Raw genomic sequence first — 21,615 nt, forward strand, 5'->3', positions numbered from 1 at the left:
ATAATGTCACCAAATAGTACATATAAAAAGGGTGTGAAATGCAAAATACTGCGCTTCAAACATCAACGCGCGCGACACAAACGTCTCGTGACATTGGCGTTTTCGGAACCGAAACTGAATAGAAAAGGCGGCCATTACCGGCGACCGGACGTGGCGTACGTGGCGGAACGGAAGCGGCCGCGCCAGGACTGGCGGCTGCTGAGAGCCGCCTTGAAATGCGCTTGGTAGCGCCGCGTTTCGCTCTGTTATTTCCACCAAAGAACTTTCACTAACGTATGCCCATTATAATGGAGTTAGGCGGCGCTATTCCGGCATCCCGTTGCTATCAGTCGAGATGAAGTAGACCGCCCGACAGTAATTTTTTTACATCATATTAGCTGCCGGAGTATCAGTTTTTGGCATTGCAAGTAAAAGAGCGGACCCTGATTTACAAAGCTACTTGCCCGTACGATTTCGAAAAGCAGCTTCCGTTATAGCCGACGCCTCGGCTGTCACGACGCTCTCTTTGAAGGGAACAAACCGCACGCGGGCGGCGATCAATCACTATTTCTACTATATATACATTACGTACAAACAGTTTCGTCAATATCGGCCCAGTATTTTTCGCCGTGCTGCACAACGTGAATCGAATTATAAAAGTGGTCTGAAACTATAAGCTACTTCCACAGCCAAATGATGCACTAAAACACGAAAACATTTCCTATCTACCGCCGTTTTCTACTTTAACCACAGAGACAGGTGCTGGTGAAAACATTTTACTTTCAAATAAACTAAATCTAACGCTTCACTTGGGAATTGAACAAAAATCTAGTCTATTATTTTGGAGAGGAGCAGTTTTGTTAGTTTTCGCACTTCGCAAAGACGACGGCCGATATTTGTGCGGATGTATTTGTTACTACCAGAAAGGCTGATATTAATTGGTTCACTTAGCGAGTGAGGCAAAAGTCGCACAATTGTTTATAGCCGCATGCACAACTCTATTTAGGTCATCAAACTTTTGGAAAGGTCTAAAGGATGGAGGTGGCGTTGGGCCAGCCCAAATATGGCCAATATCGGACGCGGAAGTGCAAGTGGTCAAGAACTTATAAAATATCTTTTGTTTTTCTGTGGTATAAATGCAATAAGAATGACAAATGTAAGGCAAGTGCTCGTTTCGAGCTTTTTTTTTTTTTTTTTGAGTAAAAATAATATTGTCAAGTCAAAAGAGTTTTTCTGACACCAAGACGTTCGCAAGCGCGTGAAAGTTTGAAGGCTTCTAATGTCTTTTTTTTTCATTGAAAAAAAATGGCGGATATTACTGCCTATGCGTTTAGTTTAAACATGTGATGGCGACGGCGGTACAGCGCGTTGGTATAGCAGAGAAACCCCGGGCGAACGCATCCCTGCGCCCGACGGAGTGCCCTGCGAGTCGCCGGAGAAGCGGGATTTTCGCGGGACAGGTTCCCCAACCTCCGTCACAGGCCGCTCGGAACTTGTTTCGGCGACTCTCGGCCAGGTGCAAACGTCGTCTGCTCGGAGGTACTTTGAACGGCGGTACCTAGCGCTCTCTGTGATTACGAAGCTAGGGATTTCGCCATGGTGATTTTAAGAGCATAGACTACTTATTTCGACAAAGAAAAAATTTGAGGGCAGTTGGCCTTTAAGAGCAAGCCTTGTTAGCGCTGTCAGCATACGAGCGTCACGTAAAGCCCACCCTGGTCAAGAAACGCCAAGCACTGCTTACGGACTTCTTCACTACGGCTTGAACATCGAGTGCTGGTGGCAATAAATTGCTCTCCGAACGTGGTCAAAATGTGTTCATTAGACAGCTGTGATGCAGAGAAATCATTTTCTTTTGGGCTCAGCGGGCATAAAAGTAATTGCTTAATCAAAGTTGGCCAGAAGATATTTAATGTAAGCTTTCCGCTTTAGCGGGAGCACGTAAGAGCTGCTCCACAAAGTGAAGCGGTCCGTGTTTACTCCGCTCAACTCTCAGTCATGGCTTTATCTCGAGTGTCGTGGTTGCATCACGTGCCCATACTGCAGAGCCTTTGTGCATGGAAAAAGTCTTTCGAAAGCTTTATAGCACCCTTCCGCTGTTGGCCCGCCGCACCCCTCAACACCACGCCTAAGCCTACCACTGAACCGACGAAAAGAGGTGTAACTTCGAACCAGCACCTCGCCGGGGTGAAGTTCACGGGGCATGGACGCGAGTTCAGTTGACTAACAGCGGCGTTTAGTAGTGACCGAAATGAAAAAAAGAAAAAGTGGAAACCTAGTCTGCTATCATATTTAATGAGGCGTTGCGGAAAAAGCACCGGTTTTACGACGACACCAACTACTGTCGGCTATCCGAATTCCATTGCCTAAGTGTTGAAGCTCTTAATTCACGCAATTTTCTCGGCCAGTTTTAGTACAAATTCCGCTTTAAGTGGAGAGGTAACTACATATCAGTTGTTTCTGAGCGATGGGCAAGGTTTTGAAACCTGAATAACTAGTTTAAATTAACTGTAAAATCGAAACCTTGATTTTACGAAATTCTCGATTTAACGAAATTTTCGCCCGCAAGTACGACTTCGTTATATTGAGGTTTAACTGTAATTTGTTTCCGGATAGTTCCGGTAAAACAACAATTACAGCCGTTTTCTGTAACCATACTCCCTCCATAGATGGCCACATATTGACAGCAGACAGTAATTCTGTAATGTTTGCAACTTCACTATGAATTAACTAACTGCGGCAAGTAAATGAAACTTGGCGTAATGGTAAAGTCGTCTCAGCAGCTAATCCTTACATAATTTGTTTCGGGATACTTTCAATAACACAAGAGTTTGAGTCGCTTTCTGTAATCACACTCCGTCCATAGTGCAACACACAATGTGGAGAAGCCAGCTTACAAAGACCAAGCCTGCGAAGGAAAGTTTGACATCCACCTGAATGCAGCCATACGGCTACAAAGGAAAGCTATACAGCTTCCTCAGAAACTTCGCAGTTGAAGAAAAATTCGTCCTGGTCCAGGATTCGAACCTGGGACCACCGCTTAACCTTTTGAGGGTCACGGCCGTACATGTACAGCATCGGCAAACACTTTCAAAATGGTCAATGACGTACATGTACGGCATTGCTTGTATCTTTAAAAAGCGCGCCTTTTTCGCCAACTTCTCTTGCTTGAAATGTGCTGCCACACTTCGGAAATACATCAAATTTTTTTCTTGCGCCGATGGCTCTTCTTTTTATTTTTTATGATTTACTTCAGCGGCGTGCCGGCTATCGCTTGCGCATCTGCTAACGAGGGGGCGCGCTGAGTATCGCCGCCTGGGTGCCTCTTGCTTCTTGCACGTGCCACAGACCAAGGTTGCCTGCGAAACTGATGAGGCTCTTTTCTCCCTTTTTTTTTTTTGTATTTTATTGGTGGTGCGCCGTCTATCGCTCCCGCATCCGGCCGCGCATGCTTAGCGGCTAGTTTCAATATCGTCGTCCGGGTGCTTTCCACTTTTTGCGCTCGCGAAACTGTTGTCTATCTGATTTTGATTCACTCAAAAGGTGCCGGCTTGTTGCTCTTTCGTTTTTATTAAAATTTTTCTTGTGTTACTCATGAATAACCCACGTATATGTAACAACACAAACGATTTTTTTGTCACTTTATGGTCACCCTAAAAAAATTACGATAATTTTTTCTCGAAATAGATTCATCCGAAGAATTTAAATCAGCAATAAAAAAAATTGACCCTGGGGGGTCACATTTGGCGAGAAAATTCAACCCTCAAAGCGTTAACAGGAGCAGTTGCTCTACCAACTGAGCTAACCAGGAGGCTAGTCGTTTGTAGCGCGAGAATGAATTAATCAGCAACTCAAAGTAATGGACAGGTGTTAATCGACCAGATTTAGGGGAAATCCCCAAGGTGGAGTAAGTTTTTGCGAAGGAACGTTTGACTGCGTTTCTGCGTTGAACTGCGAAGTTTCTGAGGAAGCTGTATAGCTTTCCTTTGTAGCCGTATGGCTGCATTCAGGTGGATGTCAAACTTTCCTTCGCAGAAACTTACTCCACCTAGTTGGGGATTTCCCCTAAATCGGGTCGATTAAAGACCAAGCCTACACGTATACCCTGAAAGTTGGCTTCACCTCCAAACATAAATGCTATGCTAGGAAGACATAAGATTGGGTTCAAGATAAACTGTCTTTTATCAAAATATTAGGGGCTAGGACTATGAATTTCTTCTACATTCTCAAGGTGTGGCGCAGGTTTAAGATCCCGGGGATTTGAGAGAGCGCTGCAATGTGACGCTACACTCACGGGGGATTCTTATCTACATCGCTGTGTTGCCGGAGGTAATCTGCTGGATCCTAATCACAGACGGCTTCACTGTAAAAATAATGCTTAGTGCCTTGCATCATGAGCAAAACGTAAGCTTGTGGTTGAGCATTTTCAGATAAACCTGATTCTACAAACACTGTGGACTAAATTCAGCATGTATTGCACAAACCTCCAGATTGCCTAATATGAATAGTAGTGCGCATATTCTTTTTTTATGTGCTTTTACCTTTTGTATTTTTGTTCTCTCACAAGAATTTGCATGGTTGTATACACCATTGTGTTGCATTTCTTGTTAATCTGTTCAAATTTGCATGGAATTGTATGCTGTTTTTTTTTTTTTTCATGGATGCGTGTCACATTTTATGGGATACTAGTAACTGCTAGTAAACGGAAACAATGCCCGCTGGTGTGAGCTTAACTTAAAATGTTTCAGAATGCTTAACCTTAACCTCAAGGTTTCGAAAAGTGCCCACAGCCTGGAAAAACGCCAACTTAACTCTGATTCATAAGAAGGGAAATACCAAAGACCATTAGAATTACAGACTCATCAGCCTGCTGTCAGTTGTTTGCAAGCTATATTTACTAACGTATGATAGTTAACTGCATAAGTGACAGCCTAGATTCCCAACAACAATCCAGGGGCCAGGCTGGGTTTATGAATGGCTACTCAACAATGGATCACATATGTTATCAATCAAGTTAATAAAAAAATCTGCAGAATGAACTAAACCCCTTTACGTGGCATTTATAGATTTTAAGTAAGCGTTTGACTTAGTACACACTGCAGCCAGCTGGAAGCATTAAAAGACGAGGGAATAAAGCGATCTACGTAAGACTTCTAGGCTACATATGTAAGGGATGTACAGGCAGGATAATCCTTCACAAGAAAAACGACAAATTCCCGATCCTAAAGGGAGTAAGACGGGGAGGTACCATCTCACCAAAACTGTTCATAGCATGTCTGGAGGGGGTATTCAGAAAGCTTAACTGGGAAAAACACAGGATTAAAGGTAATATGAGAATACTTGAGCCATTTCAGGTTTGCAGACGACATAGTATTGCCGAGTGAGACTGCAGAACACCTGCAAAAAATAAAAGCACGGCTGTGGGTCTAAAGATAAATATGAATAAATCTAAAGTAGTGTTGAATAAATATGCCAAAAGGGCCCAGTTTAGATTAAGAAGTGAAACGCTAGAATAAGCACAAGAATGTAACTACCTTGGACAGGTGGTCAGGGCTGACCCCAACCACAAGAGAGAGCAATCCGGTGCAGATAAGGTATGGGGTGGGGTACACTCAGCAAGCACTTCCAAATAATCAAAAGTAAGCTACCTCTATCACTCAAAAGAAGAATCTACAACCAGTGCATGCTGCCGGTGATGACATACGGAGCTGAAACTTGGCGCCTTACTAAACAACAGGAAAGCGAACTTAAGTTGGTTCAGTGGGCTATGGAACGAATAGTGTTAGGAGTAACACTCAGGGACCAGAAACGAGCTACCCTGGATCAGAGAAAAAACTAGAGTATAAGGTATCATATTTCAAATAAAGAAAAAGAAATGGACTTGGGCTGGCCACGTAGTGAGACAAACCGACAACCGGTGGACAATTGGGGTAACGGAGTGGATACCAAGAGATGAGTCTAGAAGAAGGGGAAGGCCAGTAACATGATGGTGGGATGAAATAGAGAAATTTGAGGCTAAACTTTAGACTCGAGCAGCGCAGGACAGGAGTGGTTGGAGGTCATTGGGAGAGGCCTTCGTCTTGCAGTGGACCTGAGTAGGCTGCTGCTGGTGATGAGGATGATGATTACGCTTTTACTCTATGCACAATATTTGGATCGACAGCAGTTAAATTACTTGGGTATTAGAAAACAATCTCAGCTCATTTGCGAGAGATAGCTAATATAACCTAAGCAATGCTCTTGATTCTCTATTTTGAGGAATTTATTCTTCTACAAAAACCTTCTTTCCCTTATAATTTTTATACTTTATAAGAATAGAACAATAAATCCCACTTTTAATGTAATTTATTCTTTATTAGTAACCGGAAAAATGTAGCTGACCGTTCATGTTTCTAGTATTTTGTCATGTTTTCCTGTGCTGTTTAAATTTGCTTTGAGACCACGGACCAATCAACTCCTACCAAAGCCCTGCTAGGCCCTTTTCAGCTTTTAGAGGCGAAGCCCCTTAGCAGCTCGGGCTGTTGGCGTCTTTTGTCGTCGTTGTCGTATCTTGTAGTCACGGTAATAAAACACTGGGACACTCATTTTCCAATGCCTCACGCTAGAACGCTTCGTGCTTCACAGACAAGAGAATTTTACAGCAAAAGTGTATAGCTCCACCCCCAAAGGTTTCATCTCCGTGGGCAAAAATGCTAAGGTATACACTGCATGCTTCGGCCCTCCCCAGGTTTCACGTTAGTGGAGATGGCCATGGTTTTTTTTAATGGGAAATATAGAGCGTGGAAACAAAGGATGCTGCTCGTGGCACAAAGTTCCAGGGGCTGTGTCAGTGGCAGGTAAAGCATGGAGGGCACTGTGTTCACTGTATAACGGTGATGTGTAGAAAAGGAGTAGCATTGCTGATCATATGAGTGTTAAAGTCGCGCAAGATGGCATTGAGAAGAGTGAGTGATGTCCCTGACCACAGTGGTTGCTGTTCCACGCTGAGCGAGAAACCCCCTCCAGAGCACCCCGACCCATTAGCTGAGGAGGTGACGGCTTTCTCATGCAACACAACTTTAAGATTTCATAGGGATTGAATATTGCCAAAGCTGCATTAACCCGGCCACAAGCTGCTGGTGCTTATGCCAACCGCCTGCACTCTTACCGCTGGTCTTCATTTGCGGCCTTGTATATGGCACTGTCTGCACTGTTCTTTAGAGAAAATTTTTTTTAGCAATGTTCTCCATGATGTTTTGCACAGCACGACTTCAAGCAGTCATTGAGGGACATGCCATCTATTCCGATAAGCTCGCTTGTGCGTCTCTTGTGTTTGTGCACGCATTACGTGTTGTTTATCCAGGGGTGTTACTCATGTGATACTGCATGGCTGCTTTTATTGTTTCCCACAGTTTTGAGTTTGTTTTTTTATTACTATTTTTTCTCTTTTTGGTTTCCTTCTTCCCCAGCCATGCGGACTGCTGTCGCATCTTCTGACACCCAGCCGCGTGATGCCTGCATGTGCACACCCTTCTAGTCCTGCCAGACCAAACCTGCAAAGCCTATATATGTGTAATCCAAAGAGGAAAGGAGCCTAGTCACGCCACTGTGTGCAAAAGACTGGCGCACCTGCCGTGCTCGGTGGTGCCTGGCTGTGTGTGTGTGTGCGTGTGTGCGTGTGGGAAGCCTCTTGCCACCCCGTCCCCCTAGGGATCTGGCTGTGTCCCTGCGCAAGATGCTGGGGGACTGGTTCCGTGTGGTTCAGCTCCTGAAGAGCGGGAACAGTGGCACGGACGACAGGCAGCTGGAGGAAGCCTGGAACGCCATTGGAGACTTCTATGCGGACCGGCGAAAATGGTGAGCCACGCCTGAGCTTGTGGGTTGTGTGCCTAGCAACCAGTCTCCCGCTCCCTTTTACGCCTTTCTTGTTTCCTTCGAAGGGTTAGGTAATGTCGGTTGTTAAAATACGAAGTAATACCCCTGCTACCTTAGCGTCTGAATGTCATTTGAACCAAATGTCATCTGACTCAAATGCGAAGTTCTGCTGCTCCACTGGGTTTTGAAATGCCATTCGGCTCAAATGACATTCGAGCCAAATGAGCACCCAGAGAGACATTTGAGGCTCTCAAATGCCGTTTCCAGCGCTCTCGCGCGCAGTGTTCCAAGTAAGCATAAACAAATACATTACTGGCGTACTCAAAACAAACAAAAACAAAATATTCTTAATTGTGGGGCTTTGTATACTTCTCGTTCACTGAAATCGTGATATCAAGATGTAATAATTCCATACCCTCAGCACCAGTGCGAGCAAGCGACAAACCAGTGTGGTCAGGCAGCACAAAAAACCTCGATTGCGATTCAGAATTAAGCAAAAACCGTGTCAAAGCTTATGTTATCTATAATTTGATATCATTTTAATGCCAAAGACTGCTGCTAAGATTAAATATTGCATTATTGTGTAAAAAACAGAACTCGACAGCAGCAGCGCCATGCAGCACAGGGAGTGATTGTTAAAGCTTTCAAATGTCATCGAAATTGTAGTGGAGCACGGCGATTTCGGAATGGCATTCGCAACCCCTCATTTGCGTCGAATGACATTTGGCTCGAATGACATTCAAACGCAAGTGTAGCAGGGGCATTAGCAAGCTTTCATCCTTGCATTGCTCCCACCAGGGCCACCAGGGAGGAATTTTTTTCAGTGTTAGAGGGACAGAGTTAAAAGAAATTGTCTTAAGTCAGTGGAGGCAGTAATTAAAATTTTCCCAGGAGATATTTTAGGAAGATGTTGCGTTGGAGGTGGTGGGCCAGCTTCCTGTGGTAAAGTGCAGTGGCCATGTGTGTGCGTAGGGACAGTGCGATGACCTATTATAAGCAAGGACACAACCACGGTCGCTTGGCCGAAGCCTACTTTGCCATGGAAGACTATGACGGCCTGGAAAACCTCATGAAAAGCCTACCTGACGGGCAACCACTCCTGAGCGTATGTTGTTCTGGGTCCTCATTTCAGCCGCATAGTATGCACATGCACAGCCTTGCATAATCACTTTGTAGCGTGGTTTCACACAGCACAGCCGTGAGATAAATATTGCACACAATATTCCTTTTTCACAGGGCACTTTGGGATGGTTACTGACGAGCTTGACACTTTTGTGCACGGTTTCAAAGCTCATGCCTGTTTGGGTGCACCTGCAAGCTGTTTCTTCCATTATCCAGAATTGGGAGGTGCACGCTCAGCTTACTCTCTTGAAGTCTGAACAGAAGAGATAGTTTGTTCCAAACTTTATGCCTAACAGGCACGTGCATAATTCACTGGTATAATGTGTTCAGACTGTTCTTGTTTTTCTAAAAGTGTTTTTTTTTTCTTTTCTTTTTTGGGCACATTGGGAGTTAGGCAAGTTTTTGTGATCAGCTTTCCCTTGAGTGCTGTAGTGTGTCGCACTGTTTCTTTGCAAATGCACAAGTTGCACCGCTGTTGGAATTAGGTTGGTGCTGCACAAGCCTTATGAATGGCTAAATGCAGTTCAGGTTTGGATTGACACACGCTTGAACTCTTGTGCATAGCTAGCAGGACCTAGAACTTCCGTTGTGTGTAATGTCTGATTGTTCCTACAGGACATCGGCTTCATGTTTGGGTCTGTCGGCATGTGTAGCCAGGCTGTTGAAGCATTCAAGAAGGTACTCACTGTTTTCTGCCACCATCCCTGAGTGCACTGGTTGGACATTGCAGCTAACAAGCCTGTAATGAAATTCAGCACCACTCTCTAACTTTCTTTTCGCAGTGCAACAAAGTGAAAGCAGCCATTGATACGTGCGTATCCCTTAACGAGTGGAACACTGCCATAGAGCTTGCCAAAGAGTTCAACGTGCGTGAGATTGACACACTTTTGGCCCAATACGCAAAACGACTTCTCGACGAAAAAAAGATTCTGAGTGCGGTTGAGTTGTACCGAAAAGCCAACCGCTTTCGGGATGCTGCCCAGCTGATGTTTAAGGTATGTTTCACAACTTTTTTTGTTACTGCACTGTGAAAACATCGTGTAGTGAGCTTTCTTGTCGCACTGTTTTTGTTATCGCTTTGCTTTTGTAGGTTGGTACCTGCTGAGGGTTTTGGGTAATCAGAGCTAACAAGTAATGAAAGCTCTGAAGGGTGTTCCACTGGCCTGCTACGAATATGGGAAACATTTAGCTGCATTGGTTGGAGAAGAAGGTTGTGATTTGGATTTTTCAGTGGCCATAGGAATTTGCCATCATCTTTAGTTCGTACAGGAGAGCAGGAGTTCATTGCATTGACCGATGCTGACGGATAATGGTTTGTGTCGTCCTTGCTGGTTTCAGGTTGCTGTTGAAGAGTCAAAACATAACCACACGCCGTCAGTCATGAAAAAGATTTACGTGCTGGCGGCTACCTTGGTTGAAGAGCATCGCGCATTGTCACGCAAGAGGTCAATGACCATAGGGGGCACCAAGCCCACGAGTGAGGTAAGCAGGAAGGACTTTGTCTGACTAAACATGGCTTTCTCAATTCACAAACGCATGTAGATATGCATGGATATACAGTAGCCGACCAATTTTTCGAACCTGGATGGGAACGGAAAATAGTCAAAATGAAAGAGCAGTCCGAAAAATCCGCGTGTCGCAAAAACGAACTTTGTTTCATTTAATTTAATAGAACTGAAGAAGTCTCGAATGGTTCCTTGCCTTAAATGCCTCCTTCGTGTGAGAACGTCTGCTTGCATCTCTGCAAGCGTCACGTTTTGTTCGTAAATATTGGACAACAACGCCTAGGTGTTAGCAGTGCCTTGCGTTGATGGTTGCGGGAGGTCAGGAGTGTCTTCGTCGGAGTCAGAGTCACTTTGCGGCAGCGCGGTCACTTGGCGCATGATCTTGTCGTCCGTTAGCTTTGCGCACAAAAAAAGTAATGTTTAAAAAAAATGGCCACCCATGACCCATTTCCGGATTTCGAGATTGCTTCCGCCGCAGACTACATAAAAAATTATAGCCGCCAAGATCAAAGTTTGTTAGCCCGGCGGGTGTCTAGCCAATTCCCATCCAAGCCGAAGCCAGCCAGGTGGCTTAGGGTTCAAAATCCTGGAGTCGCAGCTATAGCTGTGTTGCGGAAAATTTTGCCCAAAAAATCAAACTTTTGGCTTTATTTTGACCAAAATATCTGTTGAGCATATACATTACTCCTATGGGACAACTGGCAGTTCCTCAAGAAAGTCCCGAATATCCAGCAGGTCCGAATTTTTGGAGTCCGAAAAAACGGTCGGCTACTGTAGTACATGGCTTTGCACAGTTACAGAAGAGCACTGTGAGGACCGTGAGGCTACACGCAATGCATTGCTTTGCCACTTGAAGCATCTGTCCTGTAAGCGTATAGAATTATGTGTGATTTTTAAACATTGTGGGATTACTAACGCAAATTGGAATCTGGAGTTTTTAGGCCATGATTTGATCACTCTCACTAGTGGCGTTTGCACTCTTACTACATTTACGCATTATGCAGTTCAGTAGAAAAATCAGTGCGAAAATGCTCTCTTCCTCTCTGCATCCTTCTTGCCAATTTCCTATGACATTTTTTATGACGTCAGAACGAGATGGCTTGGCTTGACTGCGCTACTGCACGGCTCGCCGTCCCTCCAAGAGAATCGGTCGGCCCAGTGTTCAGTCGGCCGGCCACCGCCAAGTCGTCGCAATTCGTTTGCTTAGTTGAAACTAAGCCACGACACGTTTGTGCCTGGAAGAATGTGCCTTTAGTTTGTTAGTTTGTAGACTGTATCAAGCTTTAAGTCTAAGTCGCTGACTGGTGCGCTAGTAGAAAATTCTTGGGTCATTTGGAGGCGGGAAAAGAGTCAGCAAAGTTAATATAGGTACTAAGGAATTAAAATCAACCAAAGCTTTTATTGTACAGCGTAAGACCAGGGTGCGGGAAGCACTTTTTGCGCTGGGTGAACTGGCATTGTGGTCAGCAGCATGACCACACATCAGCGGACGCTTTTCTGCCTGAGGTATGCAGTGGTAAAGATGAGATATTTGTGGAAATTTGGGGGATGCTCACTGCACAGGCGCTATACAAGAAATAGTCGTCTAAGCTACTTGGAATGCTAAAACTAAATAACAAAGTAAACTGGCTGTACATTATATGCTTTATATTTCCACCCCTAGCAGCGCTGGCTTATGGCCAAATGGTCTGAAGCACTAGGTATAATATTTTGCAATTCGCAAGTTCGAATCCCCGATAGCTCATGTTTTTTGTTTGTTTGTTTGTTTCTGGTTGATTTATTTGTTCTTGGGCAATGTTTTCTGTACTGAATTCACCATTTTTGCACTGTAACGTTCATTGCTCCACGAGCGAGTTCGCAGAATGCATTCATACTAACACTGACGCGCTGGCGAGTTGTTGTTGGCGTGGTGTCGCCATAATCACCGACTGCTTGCGGGCACAGTCGCGAATCAGCCAACCCTTGGCCTGGCACAAACATACCTCTTATGATACAGGCATGAGCCAGGCAAGCTCTAAAGGTGGAGGGAAAGCGCATCGCATTTGAGCAACTCCGGCGATGCAGAGGGTGTTCATCCACTGTGTACGCCTCGGCTAGTGATTGTTATGATTCTAAGCCATGCTGGTAGGCTTATCTCACGCATTTTAGAGCCTACAACATGGCAGAAGCGCGGTATGCTGATTACTGAAATATCGAGAATGACTAGCCAATGATAACGTAGGATGCCGGGCATGTTGTTTCACAGAACCGAAACCGAAACTGGTTTAAAATGTAATCTTGGGCATCGTGCAATCACGTAGCTCCTTGTGTGGACGTCACTGCTTTAGTTGGTGTGGCCACCGCTGACTGCGCATGGCAGTTTTTCTTTTTTCGGGCTTTATAAAATAAATGCCGCCTTGTCGACTGGATAAACGATGGAAAGTGTTTATTTGAGCCAGTCTATGCAGTGCAAGCAAAAACAGGAGCTTGACAAATTCACTTCAGTGTCCCTTTAATGCAACACAAGCAATCCGTATGTTCTGATGCACTGAAAATTTAAAGGGACTATGGATATATAATCCGAGCTCGGTTCGTTCAAAAAGACTGTTATGTCTTAATACCAATCTGTTATGCGAGCTAACGGATTAGTGCCATCAGACAAGATTGTTATTAGTGTCTCTTTATTAACTATATTCAGTCTCCTCGTGGCCGGAATGGAGATAACATTTTTGTTTTACTTTCCAGGGCAGTTTAGCATTAAATGCACTTATGTCGGATGATGTGAGAGATGCTGGAACATTTCGGCCACTGGATCAACCCTGGAGAGGTGCAGAGGCATTTCATTTCTACCTGCTAGCCCAACGGCAGCTTTATGAAGGTTTGTGAAGCATGATATATTGAGCTTGTTAAAAAGACAAATCCCGCATCTGCGATCGCTAGAAATGTGGCATTTCCGTGACGCGGTAGCACGCGATGTCGACACCATTGCCGTATTTTCAGAGTGCCTGCCTGTCACGACTCCGGCAGCGCTTTGAAAAAAAATCAGCGCCGTGCAAAAGAAACAAAAGCAAACAGGATAGAAGCGTCTCTACTACTCAGTAGGTGGCACCAGATCTCAGAGCGCACTCGGAAAGCGCCAAATTTGAGTGGGAAGGCATGAAAATTTGAACGTTGATAAGCTACTATCGATTTGAATAGGCATGAGCAGGATAGTGTTAACAACAAAATCAGGGACGGAACTTGCCTGGGTATTTAGAATCCAAATAAAAGCGATTTCTCCCTATGGAAACGGAGGCTGCCATTATCGAAAAATGATGGCCAAGTTATGGTGGTGCCACTTTTCTTGCCCGAAACAAAATGCTTCGGGGGAAGCAAGGAGACGGGAAATGTAAAGCAAGAAATAAGCCATTCCAAGATTTCAAGAAGGTGTGCTTCAGTTGAAAAACTCCTTATCACAAAATATAAAAAAACGCGTGATAACAGCTGATGAGGGTTCCACCTATAAACAGAAACACCTGTTGTTGCTCCCCCCTTCTTGGAGCCCTAAACTGACTCAGAAAAGAGGCTAGTTCTTGTAGATTCTCAGAACTTGGTCTTGTATTGATGGTGAAAAGCAAAAGGGAAGTCGCAGCAGCTTTCGTAAACATGAAAACTTTTCTTGTTATCTTCCTATCCACTTGTCACACATCTCGCCACTCTCTGCACCACTTTTTGGCACTGAGGTCTCCTTGTGGGAATTGTGTAGCACAATAATCGTGCGGATTGAATCAAAAACACAATACAGGCGTTTGTCATCTTTCGAACTGTTGTTAAGCCAAGCAACGTAGATCAACTCAGCCGACTGTCTGCATTGCTACTCATCAGTCTTCGTGTTGCACTTGTCGATCCCCTTGCACTGATTGTCACTCTCCTTTTTAAACCTTTGTATCTTATCACGCTAAGTAAAAACTGCTTTTGAATGGGCAAAAAAATAAAAGGGTGCCGCCATTTTTCCTCAGTTCTGTTCTTGTATACTTGCTGAGAGAAATTTTGGTTTAAACAGGCTTTGTGGATGCTGCTATGAGAACTGCACTGAACCTTCGGGAGTACGAAGACATCCTGGATGGCTCGGAAATATATGCACTGCTAGGTAAGTCGAGTTGTCTTCCATTTGTTCTCTGTCATGATCTCTGGCGAATTCGTGTTGATATTGGGCACAGTATACTGGGCGACCTACAAAGCTTTAGTCAGGACTTGAAAATGGAAAAGTTATGTTCCTGAAAGCCGCTGTACAGATAACGTTTAGTTGATACTAGTGCATTTTACTGCTTTGTACGAGTTGACTGGTTCTGGCCCAGGCAACAGACACTGTGTTTTTTATGGAACCCAATGGTACAGGACAAGTTTCACATTGCTCGGTTGTTTTGTATTTGAGACTCATGCGGATAATGTAAGAGAAACAACTTCACGAGCAACATAACTGCAGACCAGATTTGATCTTGTTTGCTTTAATCGCTCTAATATGCAATGTTTCAGTTTTCCTGATAGCTGTTGTGGTTTGTGGGTTGCAAAATTGTGAAGCTCTGGTTCAGAACTACTGAATTTTTGCAGTTTTCAACTTCAACTCTTTTCGAAATTGACTGGGTTAGTAATTTAAAATTTCGCTTCCATTTTTCGCTAGGTGTCAACTTTTTCCTTCAACCCTTTTGCTCACTGACGTACCATTACGTTTTCGCACTTCCCCTCTGCAGTGTCGCTGGCGCACCGGTACATTCTTCATTGTGCGTTCAAAAATTCCCACCGTAGCGCAAAGCGGGTGGTGTGCCTGGACTGTTTGCGCCATCTGTCGAACCTTTCTAGTAGCTTGTATTTTCTCTTGCTAGCTGTCTCCACCACTATATTGAAGAGTACGGAGCGACCGCACCCACCCTTTGTTTCTGGGGGGCTTGGTCGCAGCGCGTGCTGTACTCTGTCGGGATGGGTGATCATGCGGCGCGCATGCGATTACACCTGGACTGTTCGTGCCATCTGTCAAATCTTTCTAGTAGCTCGTATTTTCACTCGCTAGCTCTCTCATGGTAATTTGAAGAGTTCGGAGCGATTGCGCCCACCTTTCACTGCTGGGGGGCTTGGTCACTCCGCGCGCTGTACTGTCTTGGGATGAGTGACCATGCAACATGCATGCGATTACGGGTGCAAGGGTTGTTGTGCCATCAGCAACAACCTTCTAGGTTTTTCTTATTCTGTTCCCGTGTCTGCTACAATGCACCAGGTTAGCCCAGCGCGCCGTTGCCTCGCCAATAGAACGAAACATGACTCAATTGCGGCTTTCGCTCACTCATTTCTGTGCATTGTGTGGGCTGCTGAAAGGGCTCCCTCCATGTGCGCGGTTACTTTCGGATGGCTGACCGCGTGGGGCATTCGACTGCGGACAGCAGCAATGGTTCTTCGATTCCGATCCGAATACGAGCCAAACTCGGATTCGCATTCTGAGAGCTTCTCATCCGAGAAAGGGGTGCGAGTTCCACAGCGTCAGATTCTGGTGTTGAAACGGTGGGGTCGTTGTCCTGGAAGCATGCACGACAAACTAATAATATCTGGAAGAAGGTGATTTCTCACCCAGACTCTTTCCTTTGGACGCATTACGTTCCGGAAGCTGTCATAGTCAAATAAATCACTATCCTCCTTCACTGATATTCCGGAAACCAAGTTGACACTGGGGGTGGGTCACGGCCAGAAACACCCGACAGTGAAAGGGTTAGATTAAACACATTTTGTGAATTGTAATTAAATTAAACACATTGTGCATCAATGTCTTGCTGTAGGGCTTCAAGCTAATATTTTTCTGGCAGCTCGATAGCAGCCTTACAGGGATGGTGCAGGAGGTGCCAACACCAACCTTTAATAGCTGATCAAGATTTAGATGTAAGGGAGGTGTTCACCTGTACGTTGTATTGCGCAGCACTGACCGCCTGCGCAAATCGCTCCTTCGGCACTTGCTCCAAGGCATTCGCCAAACTGGAGTCTCTGGAGTCTCTAAGCCCAGATGAAAGGGAAGCGTTTGAGCAGCTGGCAGTCGAAGTATTCACCAAGTGAGTACACATGTCTTGCAACTTTTTTTATTTGATTGATTGTAGGGTTTAACGCGACGACGCAACGCAGGCAATGAGGCGCGCCGTAGTGGAGGGCTCCGGATAATTTTGACCACCTGGGAATTTTTAACGTGTGCCGAAATCTCGTACACACGGGCGTTTTTGCCTTTAGCCTTCATCAGAAAAGTGGCCGTGGCGGCCAGGAATCGAATCCGCAACCTTGTTCTCAGCAGCGCAACACCTTAGCCACTGAGCCACCGCGGTGGGCCTTGCAACTTTTTTCAACTTGCGTCACTGTTATTGTAGAAGTTTTGGCATGTCTCGTGGAAGCACTTTTGGAAGTTCTCACGTTAGGTTTTTTGCTGCCTTGTGGGTATCATAGAGCTACTAGTGGTTATTTTTTTAGTAACTCTGAACGTATAATATTTTGTATTTGTTATTCTAGAATATCTGCCAGCTGGTGCTTAATGTCTCTTTTGCATTTTTCTTTGCAGGCATTCTAGGAATGACTCTAGGAATGTGAAGAATGAGTGCCCAAACTGCGAGTCAGCTGTTTCCGAGTGGTAAGTGAAAGCAGGTGACTTCTTGGAGCAGCTTTGTCGTGAATTCAAATGCATGAAGCTAACTGTCGTGCATTGAAGGCAAACAAACAAACAAAAAAAGGGTGTTTATGGCATCAAGAAAAATAACATGCATGGCTTATTTTTATGTCTGTGGACCTATGTGGGGTACACTCTATTACCGTATTTACTCGCGTAATGAACCCTTTTTTCCAGAAAATTCGGCTGAATTTAAGGGGAGGGTTCATTATGCGGGAAAAAATTGCAACAGATTTTTTAAAAGTTGAAATTCCACACAATGAAGTCGCTAAGAGAAGCGCGTCAGAGCCTTATCGTTTTCGTAAAAACGCCTGGGTTATTATGTGATAGAATTTGTTTTTTATTCTGAACATGCCAGTAGCCCCCTAATCGCCATGGAGCTGTCCTCCTCCACCACCTTCAGTTTAAAACCGTCTGTGCAGCTCATGTTCTGGCCCATCGTACGGTGCGCACCAGGAGCAAAAAAAAAAAGGTCGGAACACAGCTGAAAAACAACAATACGGAGCGTCATGGCGAAGTCATGGAACAGCAAGAGCAGGGGCGTGCGGAGTACGTTTAGTGCTTTGTTCGCATGCCGTAAAAACCAGCCGGAACGGCAAAGAGCAGAGAAGGAGTGTGAAGTGCGTTTTGCGCTTTGTTCGCACGCCGCAACGTTTTTATGGCGCAAGGTTTGTTTTGTGTTCAGCAGGTGGAGCACGGTGAGTGCACAATTTTTAAATTGTGAGCCACAGCATTCCTGCTCACGTCTCCAGCTACTGTTGAGATTTCTTTTTGTTGGAATGCGTTTTTAGCATTTCTGCGTGTACCGTGGCATGATATCAAGTTACTGCGATCGTCTGCAGCATCAGCAACCATGGTGAGATAAAAACATAACCCCGCTGCATTTTTTATTCAAAGGGACAAAAAAAGTAAATTCTCAAAAAGAAAAGTGGGGGGAGGGTTCATTACGTGAGCAGGTTCATTATGCGAAAAAATGCGGTATATGCTGCCTGCTGGCAAGTGTAAAAAGAGGGTGAAATTGAAGGCATTTATTGCAGCTTTCTGGTTCTTCAGACTTTCCACTCAAGTAAGGTCGCAAACTAGGCTGTGAAAGTACACTTAACGTCTTGCTTTAGAAGTCTTTGCACTGGATGCACCCTTTATCTGATAGCTCTTCATTTTTAGGCACCCCCCCCACACAGCATCATGCACCCTTTGCTAGAGAAATTTAAGCTCTGCAGTGCCGTAAGTTGTGTATTTCAGACACTTTTCAATTTCTCACTCTTACCAACCCTTTCAATAGCAGATGGCAGAGTCCACTGTGTGGGTTGTTTGCAATGCTTGACACAGTTCTCAATTGGGGATGCTGTGGAAACTGAATTGCTTGCTGACTCTCAGCTGAGAATGTATCGCCCTTTATAATTTCTCATCACATTTTGTATTAGTGTAAGAGGAAACTGTCTGGGTTTTTGCAGCTGTGTTTCTCAGGTTCCACCACAACCCTGTCAGTCTACTCAGAGTTTGTATATTGGCATAGAAACATGGTGTACGCACATATCCAGTACACGCATGGTGGATGGAAAGATTTTGTTTATATTCTTGTGTGTCCCGGAAGTTACGGTAGAAAACAGTGGCGGCCAGAAATCTTTGAGGCTGCGGAACCTACCTTGCAGCCACTTCTTAAAAATTACTCCCAGGAGCACATCCAGACTGGCATTTTGAGATACCTTAGCACATAGCCCGGAGCAGGGAATAGGGCGCTGCAGCCTTAGCAGTGCCAGTTTTCTCCAACCTGCGTCCTCCTGCGTGGCTCAATTGAAGGGCCACGACTTGTTCGAGCTGTGGCAGCAAGCTACCCGTCTGCATAGCCACGAGCCGAGTCCTCAGGGGGGACCCAAGCCAGCAGTGGACCTGCTCCCTGTGCCGACACAGCGCCTACAGGCAGGACGTCGTGCACCGGCACAGCTGCCCGCTCTGCCACTCGCCCAAGGCGGCCTGAAGGTGCTGCCCTTCCCCCTGGAGCACACCCTCCCCCCTTCCATCCGAGGAGGACTCATTGACAGCTGTCTTCTCTTCCGTCTCATGGCTGACATTGTTTGATGTGTTCACAATGGGCGTGGGAAGATGCTATGAGATGATTAAAGCAGTGCGTAGCGGCAGTATCAAATGCTGTGTAGAAAAGAGTTGGTGTAGTGGGGCGTTTGCTCATGATCTCCCATAGATTAGTATCTAGTATATCGTTGCTGTCGAAAACCTGAGACGTCTATTTTGCTGCTTTGGGTGTTTTTAAATCCCATTTTTTTATGATAGCTTTACAGAGTTGAAGCAGTTTTTAGCAATATGCCATACATGTGAGTTTTGTGCTGAAAGCCTGTTTTTGTTTTCTGCAGTTGGAGAATAGCTTTACTGGATGAAGGAGAGGCACATGTTAGTGTCTCGTATGGTAGGTGGCACCTGTTCAGGTTGGCTTATGCCAAGCAAATAGCTCGTTGAGCATACATCGCTGTGATGCCTCTCTGCGAATTGGGAATGCCAGTGATGGCTTTTCAGTACCCACCTTCTTGGGCTGTTAATGTCCCGGTGCCTTGATGAATCGAGTGTACATATTTATTGCTCTGTACTCGCACGTTGATCCCACCTAAAGGATGTTGTTGTAGGCTATACCAAAATAACGTGGTGCTTATATTTTTCACGTGTTTTTAACTTGAGCTTGCCCTGAGCTGTGCTGTGGTCCAGAAGGAAATCTTTTGTTTAATGGCTGAGCGAATGTATATATTTTAGCCTTTCATGTACCTCACATAAACTGATCTCTATAACTCTGTACCATTTTTATAAGGGCAGTCTAGTTTTGTCCAGGCATATTTTGGCCACTATCTTGGTGTGCTCTGCAAGAGTGATTGTTCTCCGATTCATTCCATTGTCATAGAAGCACCGAGTTCAGCAATATTTTGAGTGTCATTTTTGTACTGTACGCAAAGTATGTTGGACATTAAAATAAGCACGATATTATTCATCATTTTTCTGTCGGATAATCTGGTAGGGAAAGCTTCACCTGACCAAACGGGTCATATTATGAAGCTGTCAAACCTAAGCTGTGACTTGTAATACACTCATCAGGCATTTTCCAATAACTTTTTAGAACATTAGTGTGTATAATACAAGTGGTTTACAGTTGAGATGAGATTTTCAAGTACAACTGGTGCCACAATCTAATCAGGCAGCATTTACTTCCTTGCCATTCATGACGCTATGGGATACCAGCTAGTTTTTGTTCTCTCATCTCTTGCTGATCCACCTGGGTTTGTTTTTTCATTGACACCTGTCTCTATTTTTCTTGAAACAACTTAAAAGGATAGAAAGAATGAACTGTGCCTAGTATTCACTGTCTGTGATATAGCATCTGATTTACCGTCTTCCCTTTCATCCTCAAAGCGGTCTTTGGACTCCTGTGCCTCGCATTAGATTTAGACTTAGTTCCCGTGCACATACAACGCAGTGCTCTGAACAACTGCCCATGTCTGCATTTCATTGTTTTTTTGTTTTTTTTTCGTGAAATGCGGTGACTTTGAATGTTATCGTTTGCTCTATTCATGCTGTTTTCTTTCTGCAGCTCTGACTGGTTGCGATCTTTAGGGACACCAGCCAACTGTGGCACCAGAGCACAGTGGTCACCATGACTGAACATATACTATTGAAATGAATGGAGTATACAGAGGGAAACATGCAGATGAAGGTGTCCAAGTTAATGGGCCTGTAACGTCTAAGCCGGCGCATAGGAAAGGAGTATTCAGATGAAAATGTCTTGATTACATACTCTAATTGCTGCAAGCGTTTAACCAGAATTCAGAGGCCCATCCATGGCCCTTTTTTGAGGTGCTAGCATCTCTTGTAGGCAAACGCACAGTGTCATTACAGGAGGAGCTTATGTTTTAGTTTACAAAGGCAATTTGCTTATTGTTCAGCGATTGGATTTGTAGGATTACCTTTTTGTGACTACTTATTGCATCAGTTCATGAAAGTATTTGTCTAATTCAGCTTTGTTTAAGTATTTGTCATTGGTCACTTTTAGTCAAAACCCTTTACTGTATGGCCCACACGTAGTAAGATTTTATTTTGAATTCAAGGGCTGTTTTGCTAATTTCAAGAGCTAATAATGGGAGGCTGATCGCCCTTTACCCTGCTGCCATCAGCAGCAATTTTCTTGACACCAATTTCTTGCATGTTCAACCGATTGAATGTCATTGTGGCAATATTTTGTGACTCTAAGAGCAAGTGACAGGTTGACTGATTGCTTTGTGTCAGTGTAATGTAATCTACCTGCAACTATTTATTTTGTAGCTTAACTGCTTGGAACTAGTTACTTTGCAGCTTAGCTTGCGCCACCTTTCTTGCTCAAATGCACAATTTATTGCCTTAACTAAATCTGGGTCCTCAAACTAGCCCAGTTTACCCAGAGTAGGAATGTTTAAGTAAAACGTGTAAAAGTGTGTGAATGTGTTTCTTAGCGTCATAAACCCTGCGTAGCAT

General features: G+C 44.7%; 1 protein-coding gene across 3 annotated transcripts in view; it reads left to right on the forward strand.

Moving 5' to 3' along the window:
* The window catches only part of Oseg4 (intraflagellar transport protein Oseg4), a 46,552-nt gene extending 26,451 nt beyond the window's left edge, over positions 1–20,101 (forward strand). Inside the window, exons 24-33 of one of the 3 annotated variants that reach the window (XM_077702540.1) lie at positions 7,669–7,815; positions 8,806–8,938; positions 9,571–9,633; positions 9,738–9,950; positions 10,294–10,437; positions 13,185–13,317; positions 14,482–14,568; positions 16,381–16,510; positions 17,005–17,073; positions 18,786–19,052. In XM_077702540.1, coding sequence (XP_077558666.1) covers positions 7,669–7,815; positions 8,806–8,938; positions 9,571–9,633; positions 9,738–9,950; positions 10,294–10,437; positions 13,185–13,317; positions 14,482–14,568; positions 16,381–16,510; positions 17,005–17,073; positions 18,786–18,810 — 1,144 coding nt within the window. In that variant the 3' untranslated portion in view covers positions 18,811–19,052. Of the gene's footprint in view, positions 1–7,668; positions 7,816–8,805; positions 8,939–9,570; positions 9,634–9,737; positions 9,951–10,293; positions 10,438–13,184; positions 13,318–14,481; positions 14,569–16,380; positions 16,511–17,004; positions 17,074–18,785 lie in introns of all 3 variants that reach the window. The other 2 variants (XM_077702538.1, XM_077702539.1) reach the window with 2 other exon arrangements.
* Positions 20,102–21,615: the final 1,514 nt, after the last annotated feature.

This window comes from Haemaphysalis longicornis, unplaced genomic scaffold, assembly GCF_048455015.1.
Source record: "Haemaphysalis longicornis isolate Haplotype H1 unplaced genomic scaffold, Haemaphysalis longicornis Haplotype H1 scaffold_3, whole genome shotgun sequence".
NCBI classification, from domain to species: Eukaryota; Metazoa; Arthropoda; class Arachnida; order Ixodida; family Ixodidae; genus Haemaphysalis; species Haemaphysalis longicornis.